Source organism: Phalacrocorax aristotelis, chromosome 1 (genome assembly GCF_949628215.1).
Source record: "Phalacrocorax aristotelis chromosome 1, bGulAri2.1, whole genome shotgun sequence".
NCBI lineage: Eukaryota > Metazoa > Chordata > Aves > Suliformes > Phalacrocoracidae > Phalacrocorax > Phalacrocorax aristotelis.
Window position 1 is genome coordinate 72,143,315 of NC_134276.1, and position 19,749 is coordinate 72,163,063.

At 40.5% G+C, this 19,749-nt stretch overlaps 1 protein-coding gene across 1 annotated transcript in view; it reads left to right on the forward strand.

The window, feature by feature from the left end:
* The window catches only part of AFF3 (ALF transcription elongation factor 3), a 339,879-nt gene that overhangs the window by 33,569 nt on the left and 286,561 nt on the right, over positions 1-19,749 (forward strand). Inside the window, exon 2 of the mRNA XM_075082988.1 lies at positions 16,051-16,192. Coding sequence (XP_074939089.1) covers positions 16,051-16,192 — 142 coding nt within the window. The remainder of the gene's footprint in view (positions 1-16,050; positions 16,193-19,749) is intronic.

Here is a 19,749-nt window from a genome sequence, read left to right on the forward strand (position 1 = left end):
CCAGCCCTTCCTTTTTAAGTTAGATAGCATTTCTAAAATCATATCTAAATCTCCTCTGCCGCAAATTAAGTCGCATGGCCTAGCAGACAGAGAACACAATTCATCACTGTCTGCTTTGCAACAAGTTTTTGTAGGTGGGAAGATCATTGTCACGTGTGTCCCAGTCTTCTCTTTTCTAAACTGGCCAAACCCAGTTTGTCCTGTTTCATACCTCACTCCTTTATCCATCTCCCTCTTCTCGTCTGGGCTGCACCAGCTCTTAGTGAGTGCGTTCTCTCACTGCTCAGCTGCAGGTCAGTTTGGGATGAAGTTTGTTATCAAAAATACATGGGCAACAGGAATAGAATGAAAGGAAGACCTGGAGGATAGGAAGTGTTTTGTGTGCTTGGGTTGCTAAAATGGGACCATGGATCATTCAGCTGTTTCTTCTGCTGCAGGATACTTTCTCGGTCATACCAGGTTCCAGGAACTTACTGCTTTATACCTTCTCCAATCCAAAGACCAATCTAGTTTTTACATGTCTGTTGTATTTCAGCTGTAAGTTCTGTGTGGCTTTGAAGGTGCATTGCAGAGAGATTGCTCTTCTTTGCAAGCTTTTGTGACACGGCCATCAGAAAGGCTATGCAATACGATGGTTCCCACATTGGAAGGCGGGAGGCTGTTAACTCTATAGAGTGCTTTCCAAGAATCAGCTAATGTTTGAGGGTTATGCATTTTCACAAGCACTCAGGCAAAGTAGATTCATTAGGGAGATGAAGTGCTGGAATTTCTGTTTTGCTTAATTTGGCCCCGGCGAGATACACAGAGCAGTATGGTTTTTCTGTTTTGTGTATATAGAATGAGATATGTCATATAGGAGACATGGTATTGTTGGGTTGACGGCTGGACTTGACGATCCTAGAGGTCTTTTCCAACCTTAATGATTCTATGATTCTATAAGGTGGTAAACCTAGGCTTTTAAATTGCTAGAGAACAGATTAATTTGAAATGGATCAGTTTAAATAATATTATCTTCAGGCTGATACTTATGTTTACCCAGCTAGTCAATTCCTTTTAATTTAGTACATTATCCCTTTCATGGCTTCTTTCCTGAGATTCTAATAAAGTTTTCTTTTTATTTCTCATGGTATGTCATTAGTATCAAATTAGGTAGGTAATTCCCATGTCAGGAACAGCAAAATATTCTTTAAGATTAAGTAGAAACTCAGAAATCTTTGACAAACCTTTGTCATTGAGTTACTAAGATACTATTTTGGTTCACAGCAAAATAGAACATGGGTATTACAATTATTTCACAGTTTTCCAAGAAACAGTCCCAAATCTAAAATTGAACAATTCACTGAGCTTATTTTCCCTTACTTGTATTAAAAAACCCAAATGGAATATCTTTACATAAGTCTTTTGCTTTCCATTACCTAGAAGGAAATAATTCTCTGCCATTTTCTGTGTTACTGAGAAGCTATATCAGGATTCCTGCTTCGGAAATTTTTAAGGAAGGCTAAATGTAGTAGCAGTTTTCTGCTTAACATGGCACGCTAGCAACAAAATATTCTCTTGCTAATAACAGCTTCTGTTTATTTTCTGCACTGGGATATTCCAGTTACCAAGTGTGAATTATACCATGCTTTGTTTGGATTCAAATAAAAATCAAGTTCACCCACAGTGGTCTAGTTTCGTGCTCTCTTCCACCCTCATCCATGTCATTTTTCCTCACAGTGGGCCCGTCCAGCAGGGTTGGGAGGGGACAGCAATCAGCTCTTTCACCTTTCTGTTCAGTGCTATTTCAGGTTTCTGCCAGCAAGTAACACTGATGGAGTAACTCTACTGTTCACTTGCGTTACAGCCCACACCAGGAACACCACCTCTCCAATGTGCAGAGATGTGCTGGCTTTCAGTGGGAAAAAAAAATGTGCTATTAAAGCTACCAGAGTCATCCTGTGTCATTAAAATATTAAACCCCTTCCATGAGGTTCAAATGTTGCTTCTTAAAAAGAATTTGGTATCTACTGCGGGGGTTTTGATTGCCATCACTTCTGAGACTAGAGAGCCTGAGAGCATGTGAGCAGCTAAATCCAAACTGCATAATTAGCTTTCTTATAAATGCTGGATTTTTAGCAATGGGAACATGAGTTTCAGTGAACTTCATGGATAGTGGTCGGGGCAGAGCTTGTCTTGTCTTCAAAATCCTATCCATTCCAATCCTATCCCATCCCCAGAGGACTGTGGGATCATAGGCTGATAATCTGCCAATACAAAGATGCGGGATAGGTTCCTCCTGTATGGATTTTTTTTTCCATTGCAGATCTCCTGCCTTAAGCATCACCATTTCGTTGGCTTTTCTGAACTGGAAGATCATGGGAATTTCCTTCAGCCTTGTCCCCTCTCCCCGCCCGCCCTCCGCCTTTTTTTTTTTTTTTTAAATATGTGGTTTAACTCCTTTGGGTTATATTCTGTTACCCTAATGGAACAGGTGAAGATGAAATTCTGGCATTTTTTTATGCACAACCTATGAGAAGGTTTTTAGTCCTCCTAAGTTGTTCCCATGAAAACGGCTCCAGTGGGCTTTCTGGGGGGACACAGTAATTTGATGTTCTTGAACACTGGCATAAGAGAACGTTAAACTGAAGTTCAATGTTTTGAAACATTAAAAAAATTTGCAGGAAAAATGACCCAGAGATTTCTGATCCTCCTAGCATAATAAAAGGGGATCTTTGCTATGGAAGATGCAAATAGAAATGTTGTCGACATCTCCCAAACCCACGCTTTTAGAATGATACATACAATTTAGATCCCTCCTTATGCTTTTATAACAATATGTAGAATTTAGATACCTCTTACCACTTTCAAAATGAAACACTGAATAATTTTACACCTTACACTTTACAGGTAAATGATATCCTTATAATTTACTGTTACACAAATATGCATTTATGAACACAGACTTCAGGTAAACTGTACAGTAAAAATAGAACATTATTCTCATAAGCTTTTGTTGTTGTTGCTAAAGCTAAAATATGGTGAGAAAAAGCAGTCAGGGCGAGGCAGCTGTTAGAGAGTGAGGGGACGATGTATCTGACTTCATCTGGTCACTCACTTCCCCACTTTGGACTGGAACCAGGCTGATCCCCTCCAGCAGACAGCATCTGCCTCTCTGGCACCACTCCTGCACGGGCATCTCTGGAATGGCTTCTGCGCCTGTCATAACCATTAAAGTTTCTGGGTAATCTTTTGTCATTTTTATGTAATTTTCTTCAGATTCAGAAATATTTAAAGAAATTTTAACCTACTTGAAAGAAGTGAGACACTGAAACAGTCATGCTGTTTCTGCGAGTTAAAATACGGGAGCTTATTTTGCACTTTATTATGTTTAGCGTTTTGTATTCTTGACATGTTACATTTTGTTTCGGATTTGGGGCATGGCCATATCACCACCACCCTTCTTAAGCAGAAGCAGAGTGTCTGGAGAGGTGCAAACCAAAAAAAAAAAAAAGTTTGTTTCAAATGTTTGGGTTTTTTTCTATAATGAGAGATAAAATACCTCGCCTCCCATTGCATGCCACTTAAGGAAGGGAATGTATGGGTGCTTCTTTGTGCAGCTCTGAAAGTGGGCAGCATGAGTTATGATATAGTCATCTTCGTGGGCAGAGTGAATTGAGACTAGTGTTGTAAGAAGCTTACATGAATTACAACAGTCACAGGGCATAAAAGTTTTAACTTTTTCATCATTTTAACATGTATACATTTTTATTCATGTATGAATATAAAATGCTCTTTTAAGCATGGGTATGCTGGCTTTGGCTAACTTCTCTTCCTAATTTTGATTGTGTATCTCTTGGGGTGACATGTCAAAATGTGACAGAGCCGGTCAGGGCAAGCAGGATATAATGAAATAGAAACTAAAAGTCATATGGTTTCTCTATGCTGTGCACTTTGCACTTTTCTCATACAGGTCCCAAAGAAATGTGGTGATAATTTTAATTGGTCAAGCATAAGCCTCTGGTCCAGTTTACGTTCTCCATTTTGAGTGGGAAGGACTGGGGACTAGTCAACTGTATGGTGCAATGCAATATCACAGAATCCCAGAATCCCAGGCTGGAAGGGACCTCAGGGATCATCTAGTCCAACCTTTCTAGGAAGAGCACAGTCTAGAGGAGATGGCCCAGCACCCTGTCCAGCCGACTCTTGAAGGTGTCCAACGTTGTACTAGTTTCTTGTGAGAGTGAAACGTCCTCTATATAAGCATTTTTTTTCACTGTTTGTAGCTTAAAGTTTTATATAAACCACAACTTTCCTAGGTTCTTGAACCCAGATTTCTTACAGTGGTCCTTTTTGTTCTGTGAAAGCAAGCTGTCTACATAGGCAGTAAGTACATAGATTTAGATTTAGATTTTTTTAAATATATATATTTATATGTAAATATATATATATATCATTCCATTTTCTGTTGTTCTACCTCAATTGAGCAGAATGAAGATGGAACCTCATAATTCCCCATAATAAGATTTTATGCTTACAGACTCTGATACAAACAATTGCTAAAACCCAATCATCATTTCTTCGTATAGTGAGCTACATTTCAGGTGTTCATATAAGCAAAAAGCACAGATTTTAGTGGATTTATTATTTGGGCATTTAGAGTAGCTGATTTTTTTTGTATCTGTACAGTTGGCATCAGGTTTAACTACTTTGGTTGTTGCTTTATCTGCATGTGCAGTTATTAACATAATCCAAATTTATTTTTATCATGTAGACATGCTAACATACATCTGTTTAAAACTCAGTTTAGCCTTGCCCGTATGTAGTGATGGTTCCTCTGTAGTATATAAAATGCTATAATAAGGTCTCTCTCTATCTATAAAATATGAAAGAAAGATAAATTAAAGCAAGGTATCTCAAAACATATTGATTCTACTTCTACAGAAACCAAACTCAGTGACTGTCCACTGAAGATCCCAAGAAATGATTTTCTGTGAATACATAAAATCTGATGACTTATGCACTGACTTGATCATAATTTTTTTTCACACTGGGGCTGTTGTGTGGTTTCCATAATGCTGTAAATCATTATTAAACACATAAAAAAGATTGTCACCCGAGTTCCATTTTAAGCCAAGTGAAACATAATACAATGTAAAATTTACATCATTTTCTTGATTAACCCTGATGAACCTTCAGTCATTATCCATTATAGTAAGAGCAAATTGGAAATGTTGCTTTGTTAATAAAACATGTATAGATGTTTTCATGAGCCATAGATTTGATGGTTACTAACAGCTGACACGTTCATAATGAAATACTGTACTTTGGCTTTCCATGAAGTATAATACTACATAAGGCTGCAATCCTGTGTGCTGTATTTCAGTGCTGTATTTTTGTGCCCTTTGGACATCAGATAATTTTGAATGTTGAGCTAAAATCAAGTGCACAGAATATAAACACAGGCGAGTTTTCACAACCTTTACATTAGGTACTGAATCTGTGTGTGTCTTTCACTCATGTTTCACAGGGGTTCTTAGCAGCACCGAATGCATTTAACAACATGAATTAAAACTGCTCATCTTTGTCATCCATGGAAGTCTGTAAAGTTTTGCTCCTTTTGCTACTGTTCCAGGAGTGTTTTCTAATAGACACTGGTGTTATCTCTGTAGTGGCAAAGTGCTTTTAGATTTGGCCTTAATGATTCATTACAGTCTTTGCTTTTGCTGTTTTAAGTCAAGTTGCACCAGGCTGAATTGCTTGATAACATTTTTCTACCAGTTACAGAGGTTTCCACTTTTGTGTGTTATGTGAAGTATACCTCAGTGTACTTCTCAGTCCTGCAATTAGCTGCGTGTAGATGGATCACTGTTCAGAGCCCCATGGAAAGAACAGGCTGTTTAAGTTGCTAGAGAAAAATAGGAGTAAGGAGTTTTTTTTTTTTTTCTGAAAAAGACCTTTTTTCAAGAAAAAGATCATAGAAGCAAAACATAATTTTTCACAATTTTCAGGATACTTGTTTTCATTTTTTCGTACTACTGAAACCAGTACTGAAGATCTTTATTGACTGAAATCCAGTTTTCAGCAAACACATCAATAAGAAGCTCAACAAACATTTTGAATAAAGTATTAAACACTTGCTGCAAAATGTCAAATAGATTTTTAAAAGGCCAGATTTTTTTCATTACATTTAAAATGTTCAGAACATCCCTAGGAATCACACAATGGTGGAGTAAATTCAGTTTATTGCAACATTAAGCCTGTAAACTCTTCAGGATATGCACCAAGACTACAAGAATAATTTGCCTATGTGTGCACATCCTCTACAGAGATGAGCCGGATGGCTGATAAAAAAAAACCCTATCATTTTTGACTAATTATGACTGTAAGGAGCCTGAAGAAGAAGTTTCAAGAAAAAAACCACACAGGCTTGGCAGATGATAACTGGAACAGTTTCCCATGCATAAGGATACCATGGAAAACAGAAATCATTGTGGAGAAAAACAGACAAGTGGGGCGTTGTGTCTGACATCTCTGGCAGGGAAGCAATGTAAGAAGAAACTGGATCAGATCTAGGCATCGCCAAGTTGGGTAAGGCCGTGTGGAGCAGCCCAGGGAATTCAGCAGTGTTTGGTTAGACAGAAAAAAAAAAAGATTCCTTATTGACCCCTCAGCTGTTGTAATTTTGAATTAGGACATAAAAGTAACATTAACAAAGTCAAATAAAAGGGTTTTGCTGCGCTTGGTCTAGTTTGTTCTCTTCAGCCCTGGTATTTTTTTTCTCCCCACTTGGAGAATATGGATGAGGATACAAAAGGAATACTTTCTGCTATCTCATATACAGTTTCTGTTTCTTGACAGCTACAATCTCCATTGAATTTCTGGATGTTTTAAATACTGTTTTGGATTGTGGAGGAAAACAAACACCCATTCCAGGTGTAAGATGAATATACTTTCAAACAATATCTTGTTAGAGCAGTGCAAAATTAAAAGTAATAGTAATGTTCTGTTTCTAGCTTGGCTCAGGGTTGTTACTAGATCTTCATCCATCTTAGATATTTTTGCTAGCAGTTTTAGGGTTATAAAAAGAGAGCACCAGCACTTAATAGCAAAAAGAAAATAGTAAGGTATTGAATATAGAATTACCCATTAATACTGAATGGTGAATTTTTGGATATCTGTGTGTACTGTAGGTATGGTCTGGTAGATTTTTATAATGTGATGAAGTTATTTTTCCTGAAACAAAAAAAAGAAATTGAAATTATGTCTCAATTTATCTCATTGGGCAAAACTTCACTGAAGGAAGAAAATGTGTATGTTTTTTCTGTAGTAGAGCTGGAAGAGGTACTTTTGTACAAGCAGATGTTGAACTAAATTGGATTTTTTTTTAATGTTCCTCTGTTGTGATGTTTACTGCTTTGACTCAACAACCTAGATCTCAGTCTCAATTGCAACCCTAGGTTTTCTCAATATTTCAATATATATTTAAAATTCAGTCAGGTTGCATGCAAAAGACCTGCATTTTGTGAATGTCAGGTGTGAGTGCCTATATGATAACAACTGCACCCCCAATTAGTCTTTCCTTGGTTCCCTCCAATTGCCCAGTGTGAGCCCTCAGAAAACCTGCCTTGAACGCTCAGATGCTGATTTTGCAGATATGATATGTATATATGCATTTGTTTGGTGGATGCAATATATCTGCCCCTGAAAATACAGCTCCCCATTTTGGACTCAGAATTTCCAGGCAGATAATTAAAGCAATCTCGCACCTTCCAGCCCGCACCTGCCACCGCGCAAGCGGCCGGCCCAGCTCAGCTCCCCCTGATCATATTCATGTTTGGACAGCAGTGTTTCATGGTTAATACAAATCATAAACAGGCTGTAAAAGCTGAAGCGTCAATGAATCCTAGCTTTAAAATTGCTGGAAGCTAAAGTTTTAAAACTGATACTGCAAAGTGAAAAATGAAATTTAACCAGGCATTTTGGTGAAGGAAAAATAATTTATTGGATGTAAGATGAAAAGCTGTGAGAGTAAACATCAATCTCATCTTAGACACATGTCATTGATTGATGTTTGCTCTGTGCTGCTGCCTGGAGGTAAACTCTTTGAAATAGCAAAGTAGGTACTTTATCTGTCTGTGGATAGGAGCACAGTTTGTTAAGTTACTGCTTTTTTGAGACCCTGCTACATCTTTATGTTCAATCAAAGTGAAAACAGTAAATCAGAGTAATTGCTTTACCCCACGGCATTCCTGTTTGTAAATGGGAAAAAATACTGTAAAAATCCTCAAATTAACTTCTGCTGTTTAAGCTAGATAAAAACTCTAAAAAAGTTGGTTGCAACCTAGGAAGGTATTTTATTGATTATGCCACTTGTTTGTCAAAGGCAGCCCCTTTGTTATAATCGAACTGATAGTTCAAATGTTGTTAGGGAAAACATTTAATGCTCAAAAATGTAAGGTTGCCATCTCTAAGAGCTCCCCATAACCCATTAGCTATTAGTTCCCAAACAGGCATTGTTTATACTCAGCTGAAAAGGAATCTGTATCAAGAAATTGGCCAGCAAAAACCATGGACATGAATAGCAAAACAGGAAACAAGCATTAAATGATAGCACTTCCACGTTAAGCACAGCAATTCAGCAAGCAAAACAACCTGAACTGTTATAATTAAATTGTCAGAATTAAGACTGTTTTCTAAAAATATTTGGGGCTATTGCCTTTACAAGGTCTCAGGCTGGTTAGTCCTTTAGTGTTTTAAAATATTGCAGAGATACGGGAATGGCAGCATGTTTAAATTCAGAATCCAGTTTCATAATCACTGGCCTGCATCAGGGTAGGACTGTTTTTTTATTGTGCTGTATAAGTTTTTCCCTGGAGTTGCGCTCTTTAGCTACTTTGGCATAAATGCGGTGATTCAGGGGAGAATTAGACTATTAAATATTTAAGAAAATGTCCTCACTTCAGCCTGAAATTTAGTATATTGACTTGTGTGCTGGATTACCATTTGTGGGGAAATGTTAGGAATAATCAGTAAACCATTTAAAAATTTATTTTCTTGAAATATTGCCTGTTTTTCATGGTTTTGAAGCAGTTCCAACTTTGTTCATAATTCAGAAATGACCGTGTGCTAAAATTTAATTTCAAAGATATATGTGTCCTCACAGAAAACCTGTTCACGGGTCTAGTTGTATCCTTGAAACACATGTATCTTTTAGTCATGTACAGTGCGGGTTGTGTTTTGGGGTTTTTTTGTTTGTTTGTTTGTTTGTAACATGATCTGCTCCGTACACTCCCAGGGGATATTCAGGGACTCCACCTGGCAGCTTGGGGACGGTATCATTTCCATGATGCTGGGAGTGGGTGTTGCGGTCTGATGGCGTTTTGTATGGAGCCTCTTAAGGTGATTATGGAAGAAGAAGGATCAGTCTGGGCACAAATGGGGAAGTTAACAAAATCTGGGAAAGAAGCTCAGCCCTTGCAAATACTACCTAGGTCTTCCCTAGCAAAGGCCTGCCAGGAGCACGCAGGAGCTCTGGTTTTGCCGGTTTAAGAAATTGTTGCATCTTAGCATGGGGCAACAGCTCTGCTTTTGTTATTAATGTGTCTAGACTTCAGGTTCTGAAAGTTTTGTGCAAAGTGCCTCAACGTAGCTGCTGGGGTGAAGGGGATCAGCCTCCCAGGTCAAAAACATTAACTGGAAGTAAACAGGTTACTCCTGCTAAATCTATATCACAATATTTATGTGCTTGGGGAGGTAGAAGGAAGGGGTGTGTGTGAGGCGGCGTTGCAAAGCCCTCACAATTCAGAGAATAATAAACTAAATCTTTGGACTGGAAAATGATGTTGGAAGGTCTGGAAAGGCAAAGGTGAGATTGCAGGTTACTGTAAACTGTAAAGAGTTCAGTAATTGTCACCAGGTGTGTGTATATGCACGGTAACGCCTTTCTCTGTCATGCTGGTATGGCGGCCTGAGTCGCTGCCCCCTTCCTTTGCCAGAAAATAAACTGATGCAAGGCAAGAGGAGCACCAGTGGTCTCTCCCTCAATTTACCTACCCGTGTCTTTTACAGCCTCAAAGATGCCAGCTGTTATGAGGATGGTGCTCTTATAGCAAAATAACAGTATCCTTCCTGAATGTCCTCTTGATGATGTGGCAATTTTGTGGTCTCTGAAAAGGTCAGGCAGCATCATTAATGCACACCATACGCCTGTGAAGGCGTGTGATTCCTCAGTGGAGGTGCAGTGCTTTAGTTTATGAAAAAGGACATCTTCCTCTGAATGCAAAGCTTGGGCATTCCCTAAAACTAAAGAACAGGAGGATGTGTTGGCGTATTGTCTCCACCCAGTTCATCATGGAGATTAGGCTTTTTTTTTAAGTTGTTCTAAGTAGTGATGTCTGAGGGAGGTAAATTGAGTCAGAAAGACCGTACTTTAAAAAAAAGAAAAAAAAACAAAGAAAGGAGATTCTTCAACACTTAAAACTTTAGGCTTTTTATAGGATTGCTTTCAGCCTAGCCTGAGACTACATAACTCTTTGGACTTTGTAGGAGATTAAATCCGGTCCCAGGTTTTTCAGGTAAGGTTATTGCTCTGCTCCTAGGATGTCCCTTGAGCCGTCTCTGTCTATTTCTAATTAAGGACTAAAGGAAGCAGTTCCTTCTGATGTCAGGAGTAGCGTGCAGAAAGCTATGAGCATTTCTGTCAGTACCGTGGGGAGGCTGGTGCCACAGCTGCCCTCCCGTCAGGCACCAGAGCACCTGGGCTTTCCTCTTCACGCTGGTCTCATGGGGAGACATGCTCGCCTAGCGCACGGCCAAAGAGCGGGTAGCCATCAAGGTAATCTTCCAAAAGTTATCACAGCAGATCAAAATTTATTAAATATAGCTACTCTGAGAAGTTTGGTGATCCATTGGAATTCTGATCTGTGAACTACCTGAGAGTGAAATTAATCAAAGTATCCTAGGCTGCTGTGACCGTGTGGTGGTGACGGTGTGCTGAAAGTGCATTGAGCCAGAGACACTGGTATTAGACATAATTCATTGGTAAGTCCAGTATGTCTCTTGGCAGATCTAAGGGCTGAGGTAAATCAAAGTGTGCTTTTAAAGCAATGTGCTAAATTTGAAATAGTGTAATTTTTATAATACAACACTTATTCATATATAACTTTTGCAAGTATCTGACTTCTTATTCATGCTTCAGTTCATGTCCTTTAAGCATGAATTTGAAACAGATGCAGTATTTAAAAAATGTACCATTTAAAAACTATTTAAATTAATCCTTTTGGAGTTTGGCCTGTATGAAACAAATGTAAATGACGCTGACTTTTGAGAGATGAATGGTTTCATGTTCTTTGGTTTTCAAGTCTTGCAAAACTGCTTCAACATTTTGGCCCGTACTAGCAAAACTCTTCGTCAATAAACTGATGTGCAAGTGTCGCGGTTTAGCCCCAGTCAGCAATAAAGCACCACCCAGCTGCTTGCTCACTCCCCCTACCCCAGTGGGATGGGGAAGAGAATTGGAAGAGCAAAAGTAAGAAAAGGCGTGGGTTGAGATAATAATATTATAATAACAATAACAACAGCAGCAACAACAACAGCAACAATAATAATAATATTATTAATATGAAAAGGAAAACAGTGAGAGAGAGAGAGAGGCGAAACCCAGGGAAAAAAGACAAGTGATGCAACTGCTCACCACCCGCTGACTGACACCACCAGTCCCCAAGCAGCGATCGCCGCTTCCCCTGGCCAGCTCCTCCCAGTTAATATACTGACCATGATGTCATACAATATGGAATATCCCTTTGGCCAGTTTGGATCAGCTGTCCCAGCTGTGCCCCCTCCCGGCTTCTTGTGCACCCGGCAGAGCACGGGAAGCTGGAAAAGTCCTTGACTAGTGTAAGCACCACTTAGCAACAACTAAAACATCAGTGTGTTATCAACATTATTCTCATAATAATTTCAAAGCACAGCACTGTACCAGCTACAGTGAAGGAAATTAACTCTATCCCAGCCAAAACCACAACAGTGAGCATGCATATAAAACATATATATACATACCTCACCCACATACACATGCGTGCCCCAGTGAGGAAAAAATACTGAGATTTTCATGAACTTGTTCTTCATGGCTTAGCTACGGAAAAGACACACACTGTAAATGATTAGAAAGGTACATGTACATTTGGGGATTGTTTAAATTACAAATTTAAAATAAAGAAGGATGCAAACTATTAAAAAGAATAATTTTCCATTAACTGAAGTGTTTGCAATAAAGACAATTATAGCAGTGGGTAGTATTCTCCTCAAACCAAAATAAATAAATACATTTGGTTACATACATGCAAGTAAATGTGACTGTTGCAATGTTCATGTGAATAAGGAGCAGCGTCACGAATGCCAGAGATTTTGCCATCTGGTATTACCACAATAATACAACTCTCAACTTGTAGCTCTTCCTAGCTTACTGCGTACTGATGGCATATTAGGCATTGTCACATGTTTTTCCCATTTGCATAATCATTCTGAATTATTGCAGGTTGTGCATTACATTGCATTGCATTGCCAACAGTGGACTTCTCATTCAGGAAGAGGGTTCAGAGATCTGACAACTTCTATGTCTTCATCAAATATGTCTCCATCAAATAAAGGGATAAAAATGTCCTTCCACTGTAGGAGTATCACACCAGTGCATTTTTAAATTTGTATGAGGCCTAGTGAAGAATGTTGCACTTGTTTATTTCCTAGAAACCAGGTAGAGATTAGTATTATAATGAATCTCAGGGGAGCTGCCCATTTCTATTTGACTGCAGGCTAGACTCCAAATGCAAAGCATCTCAAAGAGTCAAGAGGTTCTGGATGGAGAAACGTGGCTGAGGGTGAAGTTGCATATCCCTGCAATTCTGGGAAAACCCAGCCCAGCAATGATTATTCAAGGTGGCAGAAAGTCTACTTTAGACACAGAGGTGGTTGTTACTGATGGGAGTATGCTCAGAGAGCATGATGTACGAGGACCATTGCTCACGTAGCAGTAAATGACAACTGCTCTGCCTCTGGCCTCGGCAGTGTGTGCAGCAGATGATCTCCACTCACAGAGGTCCCATGGCGAGGCCTTCGCTATCCCTATTCCCTTCTTCCTGAAGAAGGGCATTTTCCATGCCCAGAAATCTACCCCTGTGGTTGCATACTTATTACACTGCTTTTCAAATAGAGGGTGTTGGCATGAATAATATGCTGTATTTGATCTGGGTGAGAGGGAGTTAATTTTCCCCATAGCAGCCCCCATAGTGCTGTGCTTTGTAATAGTAGCTGGAAAGGTGTTGATAACACAGCAGAGTTTTGGCTACTGCTGAGCAGTGCTCACACAGCATCAAGGCTGTCTCCAACATTCCCCCCTCACCAGTAGGCAGGGAGTGGGCAAGATCTTGGGAGGGGACATGGCCAGGACAGCTGACCCAAACTGACCAAAGGGCCATTCCATACAATATGATGTCTGTTCAGCAATAAAAGCTAAGAGAAAGGAGGAGGAAGGGGCAGGGGGAGGGGGGCATTATTTCTTTGCAATGTTTGTCTTCTGGAGCAGCTGCTACACATAGAAATCATAGAATCATAGAATCATTAAGGCTGAAAAAGACCTCTAGGATCATCGATTCCAACGGTCAACCCAACACTACCATGCCTCCTAAAACATGCTCTGAAGCGCCATGTCTACATGTCTTTTAAATACCTCCAGGGATGGTGACTCCACCACTTCTCTGGGCAGCCTGTTCCAACACCTGACAACTCTTTCAGTAAAGTCATTTTTCCTAATATCCAACCTAAACTTCCTCTGGCACAGCTTGAGGCCATTTCCTCTCATTCTGTTGCTAGTGACCTGGGCGAAGAGACCAACATCCACCTCACTACAACATCCTTTCAGGTAGTTGTAGAGAGCGGTAAGGTCTGCCCTCAGCCTCCTCTTCTCCAGACTAAACAACCCCAGTTTCCTCAACCTCTCCTCTTAAGACCTGCTCTCCAGACCCTTCACCAGCTTTGTTGCCCTTCTTTGGATGCGCTCCAGCAACTTGATGTCTTTCTTGTACTGAGGGGCCCAAAACTGAACACAATATTCAAGGTACAGCCTCAACAGTGCCGAGTACAGGGGCACGATCAACCCCCTGCTCCTGCTGGCCACACTATTCCTGATACAAGCCAGGATGCTGTTGGCTGCCTTGGCTGCCTGGGCACACTGCTGGCTCATTTTCAGCCAGCTGTTGGCCAGCACCCCCAGGTCCTTCTCAGCCAGGGAGCTTTCCAGACGCTCTTCCCCAAACCTGTAGCATTGCATGAGGTTGTTGTGACCCAGGTGCAGGACCCAGCACTTGATCTTGTTAAACCTCATACAGTTGGCCTCGGCCCGTCGATCCAGCCTGTCCAGGTCTCTCTGTAGAGCCTTCCTACCCGCAAGCAGATCAACAGTCCCACCCAACTTGGTGTCGTCCGCAAATTTACTGAGGGTGCACTTGATCCCCTCATCCAGATCATTGATAAAGATATTAAACAAGACTGGCCCCAAAACTGAGCCCTGGGGAACACCACTCGTGACTGGCTGCCAACTGGATTTAACTCCGTTCACCATAACTTTTTGGGCTCAGCCATCCAGCCAGTATTTTACCCAGCAAAGAGTACACCTATCCAAGCCATGAGCAGCCAGGTTCTCTAGGTGGATGCTGTGGGAGACAGTGTCAAAGGCTTTGCTAAAGTCCAGGTAGACAACATCCACAGCCTTTCTGTCATCCACTAGGTGGGTCACTTGGTCGTAGGAGATCAGAATCAGATAAACATAAGATTTTCTGTTCGTTTGGTGACTTCTAAGGCATTGTTTTTAAATACTAATAGCGTCTAACACATCCTATGTATTTTCAGCTCTCTCAAGTCCTGAATTAGATAGCTGTTGGCCTTTTGACTGCCTTGCCTGAGGCATACTAGGTAACGGCACATGGGTAGCCGATGCAACATATGTTTTGCTAACTGGGAAGCGGGTTAACAAGACAACCTTTTCTTATTAACACATGGTGCACTTACATGACATTAATATATATTTCTACTTTACAGATTTACAGTGCCAGAAGAAAGGCATTAGCTGAGCTAAGCAAAATAGGCAATCAGCATAGTCGCCACATTGTCCTGAAATAACACGTAAACCTTATTAGACACGTTGCTTTTCTTTGTGAGGAGAATAAAACATAAGAGACTGAAATGTGCAAACCTGTGTTGTTCTGTGGAAATTCAGGGAAAGGATTCTCTACTTTATGTTGTCATGCATTAAACTAGAATTCTGAAAAAAAAAAGTTAATTTTTATTCTGGATGTCTAAATTGGAACCAGACTAATTTCCAAAAATTAATACTGTTGTGTAATGCAGTGATTTTATTCTCTCTCCAGTTACACTCTACCAGCCATACATACACTATCGTGCCAGTATTCATTTATTCGTGCTCTGAAGTTGTGATAGTGTCAAATCCATCAGAAAGAGGAATTGTTTTGGTAGTAGTTTCACAACTTGGCTGATTAACAGAGATCAGAAGCAGCAGCCTAACTGTGGAAACCACTACAGCATGTAGTTTTAACAGCTCTTTAGGGAGCTAGTTAATGAAAGAATCACTACAGAAACACATCCATGTGAAAAAAGGAGCATTCTCATACAACACTCAGAGGATATGTCATAAGTGGAAATATGTTCATAATTTCTATTTACTCATAGCTGTAATTACCATCTGCCTTAAGAATACTTTCAGTCTTTGTCAAAGTTGCTTAGATATTTCCTTTGTCACATTTCACGCTAAGAAGTTGTGCGCAGACTAGATGCTGCCCTGTGATTTCTTTTTTATTCTTCTGTAAGAATTTAATTATCTATTCTCTGTGTGAAGAAAGCACCAGCATTCCCAGAGACCTGAGCCTCCCCAGCCTGCTTGGACTGGCATTCATCTGATTCATGTTCTTGCTTATTTTTGCCATCTGTCTGCAAACCAGAGTTCTTCACTTTTAAATTCGCACTGGTTTATATGTTGCCCGCTAACTTTTAACTCTTAAAAAGCTATTCCTCTTTCTGCTGCAGCGTCTACGAGCCGGATAGAAACGTGCTGCGAAGGAAAGAATGGGAAAGGAGAAATCAGGAGGCCCAGCAGGAGGATGGCACGTTTAACACCAGTTACTCCCTCTTCAGTGAACCGTACAAGGTAGATGCTTCCCAGCTGGGTGGCTATTTATTTATTTATTTATTTATTCCACTGTACAAAAATGCAGCCTGCAGAAGGCATTGTTTAAGTTTCAGCACCCTCCCACAAGTGCTAGCCTCACAAAATGCACAGAACATTTATGGTTCATTGAGAATTGGATTTTTTAATATATATATATATATGTATATGTATATATAAGCTTCTTATAATGTTGAGCAGCGCACAAGAAGAAATCAACTAGAAATATCCTAGCAATATTGGAGATGGAATTAAAACCAGGAGGTGAAGGTGATGGTGCCCTGTTTTTGCAACACCCAGAAGAAAACAATTGTGTTAGAATTGTGTGTGAAGGTCAAGCAATATAGTAAACATTGTGTTCTGGCCAAGGTTAATGCAATGAAATATCTTGGCATTAGCTTTTTTTTTTTTCTATAAGTGTTACCAACAAAATTTGTCTGCTAGATAAGTTTTGCCCTCACCAAAGGCAGAAGTAACTTACGAGTCTCAATTCCCTGTTTCATTCCTCATGGTAACAGTAGTGTGATGAGGCAGAACCGTCTTTACGTACTCCCTTTTAGAAAGATCAAGCAGGACCTTCACTTTGCAGAAGCCTGCAAACCAATCCCTTGTGAACAGGACCAGAGAGCGGTATCCCACAGGGGCTACTCCTCCCCCCCAGCTAACCCAGTGACTTTCTTTGTGTGCATCAGAGTATATATTGTCTACTGTATCCTTCCAGTAATGTCCAAGTTACTGTTACAACCACCAGGTTGTGAAGCCTTTCCCTTCATGCTGCATCACTTGTCCTTGATGCTTTGGGTGCTTTAGTGCTTCTTTCCAGGAGTCCTGTTTGGGACCTGGCATTTGGCTTCTTAACCTGACTTCCATGCTTCCGTGTTTCTGCCTGTGCTCCAGAGTCAGCTTTTAACTTGCTGTTCTTCCAGATTGTTGTTTGTTTCTAGCCCCTAATAAAAAAGAAAGATCTAACACTTTCAAATGATGTCCCTTGATAGAAGACAGCTCTGTCTGCCTTGCAGCTGACCTCCAGCTGCCCAAATTTCAGATTAATTACACAGGTATTTAGAAACCATGGGAAAGTCTTGAACTCCTTAAGGCTCTACTTGAGAAAGTCTACTGTGTGACCAGTCAAGGGCAAATCCATGGAAAAAAGCCTGAAAATCTTAAGTCAGCTGTGTCTTGGCATTTCGTGAGGGCTCTGCTGTAATGGGGACTTAATAATTTTCCATTTGGTAGGTCCAATCAAATCGACCTTTCACAAAAAGGGCCTGTCCTTCTCCTGGGTCCCTGATACCATTTTGTCTGTGGTACCTAAAGTCTGTAATCGTGAAGCTCAAATCACTTACAAAAGTGGTATAGTTGGAATATTTTGTGCACTTCGATTATTACCTGTGTGCCAATGTACTGACTGTCATGGCACAGACTTCCTGTATCATGGACACACCTGTAGTGTCTGAATTATGATGTCTGAAGGCACTTCTGTGCAACCACAGTATAATTCCATCAACTTTAACAGGAGCGGATAAAAAAATCATTGCTGGCTCTAGAAGCAGAAAGGATACTGAGTGGGTATCCCATGGGGAGGTCAGAGTAATGGCGCCATCCATGCTTCTCGCCTTTAAACATTATGTCCCTATATTGGACAAGCATGTAAAGAAGGTGCCGCAGAAATACATCCTACAGCTGGCTTTGTCAAGGAAACATGGAGAAGGGCAAAGCCCAGGACAGCAGTATAACTCACCCACAGCTCTGTTGATGTGACAGTCACAGCTGCTTGGGTTGACCAGTCATTCTGACAGTATTGGACATCAAAACTTCAGCAGTGGCATACTCTCAATGTCATGTGTACGCTGGCAATGGACCATTGCACTGCCTGAACTCATCCAAGCATTTGTGAACCTTCAGTGTGGGGGTGCAGAGCTGTGGCTTGGGCTTTTTGATCTTATCATGGAGAGAGGCTGACTGCAAAAGAGGAAACCTTTCTGTGAAAGTAAAACTGAAACCCACTCTTACTGTCTTTAAAGATCGTGTCCAAGTTTTAGGTGTTTCCAGACAGGAATGAAGTTACAGCAGACATTCACTGCAAGCTCTGATTAAATTCAGTATTCCTCTGCACAGCTTGAGAAACATGAGCTAAAGCCAAAGGATTTTGCCATTTAGAAGGCCATATCTGAAAATCAAAGACAGTCTGGAATTGTCTTAAATCTTATGTCCTCACTCACCTTGACATGTATCACTACTCCTGTAATATCAGATTTTCTGAAAAATCCTGACTCTTCAGGTTGCCCCTTATCCTGTTCAGGGTATCCATAGCAACCCTTTATGAAGGATTACAGGGAATCCAGTATCTTTTACTTAAAATGTCTTTTACGGGGGTAAGAAGTAGGAGTTTCATTCCGGATATTTCCTGGACAGAATACCTTGCCTTATTAACCATATCAGAATTTTTAATGAAAAAAAAATAAAAATTCTGATGACCTTCCATGCAACCGTGAGGTTTGTTTTTAGAAGTGTTGAATCTTGCCGTCTTCAAATGCATGGATACATGTGGAATTGCAGAAGAATATCAGAGCACTATAAGTTAGAAATGTTTGCACAGAATGCTTTTCCTACTTACTAATGTTGTGATCAGGTTTTCCCTGTGTGAATGATTAAATAAGGCCAGCAATATTTCAGAGCAAATAACAGGGCAAACTGTTGCATTTAAAGCTCATAACAATTTACCTCAGATCCCATCTTGTTCCCAAAAGGATGTACCTGAACTCTTTTGGATGAGATCAGCTGTCCCCAGAAGGAATGAACAACACTGACCAGTTGCCAGCATGGGCCATGGTAGAGGCATTACATTGGTTTGCTGCAGCTATTCTTGTGGTTATCTGGGATCTCTCAATATGAGGTGTGTCTGCGTGACCTTCACATCACATCCATATGAAAGACAATCTGCTGACTTCCCTGGGCTAGTGATAGTCTACATATAATCTGAAATTAGGTTTTTATTTACTTCCCCATCCAAATAGCAGCCATCAGAAAGGAGGGGCCTTCATTCGGGAAGTTGGACTTTCCCGGGGCAAAACTTGCACATAAATTCTCTCATGTTCATGGACCTAGAGGCAGCTGGGTGGAGAGCAGCCTCAGAAGCTGTCTGTGCTGTAGGATACTTGTAGTTGTCAGGAGCACCATTCCATTTGGTGGTCCTTGTCGCCATGCTCCTGGCGGGGAAGGAAACTTCCTACACACATGCTGGCTGGATCAGGTTGGTTGCAGGCTCAAGGGCGGATCTCCCTCCCTAGAGGGGAGCTGGAAACACATCTCTCTACATGGTATCTACACGAGGTGGAGGATCGATTAGAAGCATAGAAGAGATCCACTGCGTAAAAGGAAAATTTTCTGCTGGTCAAGGTGATGCCAAAGTGTAGAAGTCATTTCACTGACCCCAGGAGACACATGAGTATATCTCCAACCTTCTTTCTTTTCAGATGTGTGTGATGCTTCCCGCTTTTGAAACCTTGTAAATAGTTTCTTCTTCTTTATGACAGCAA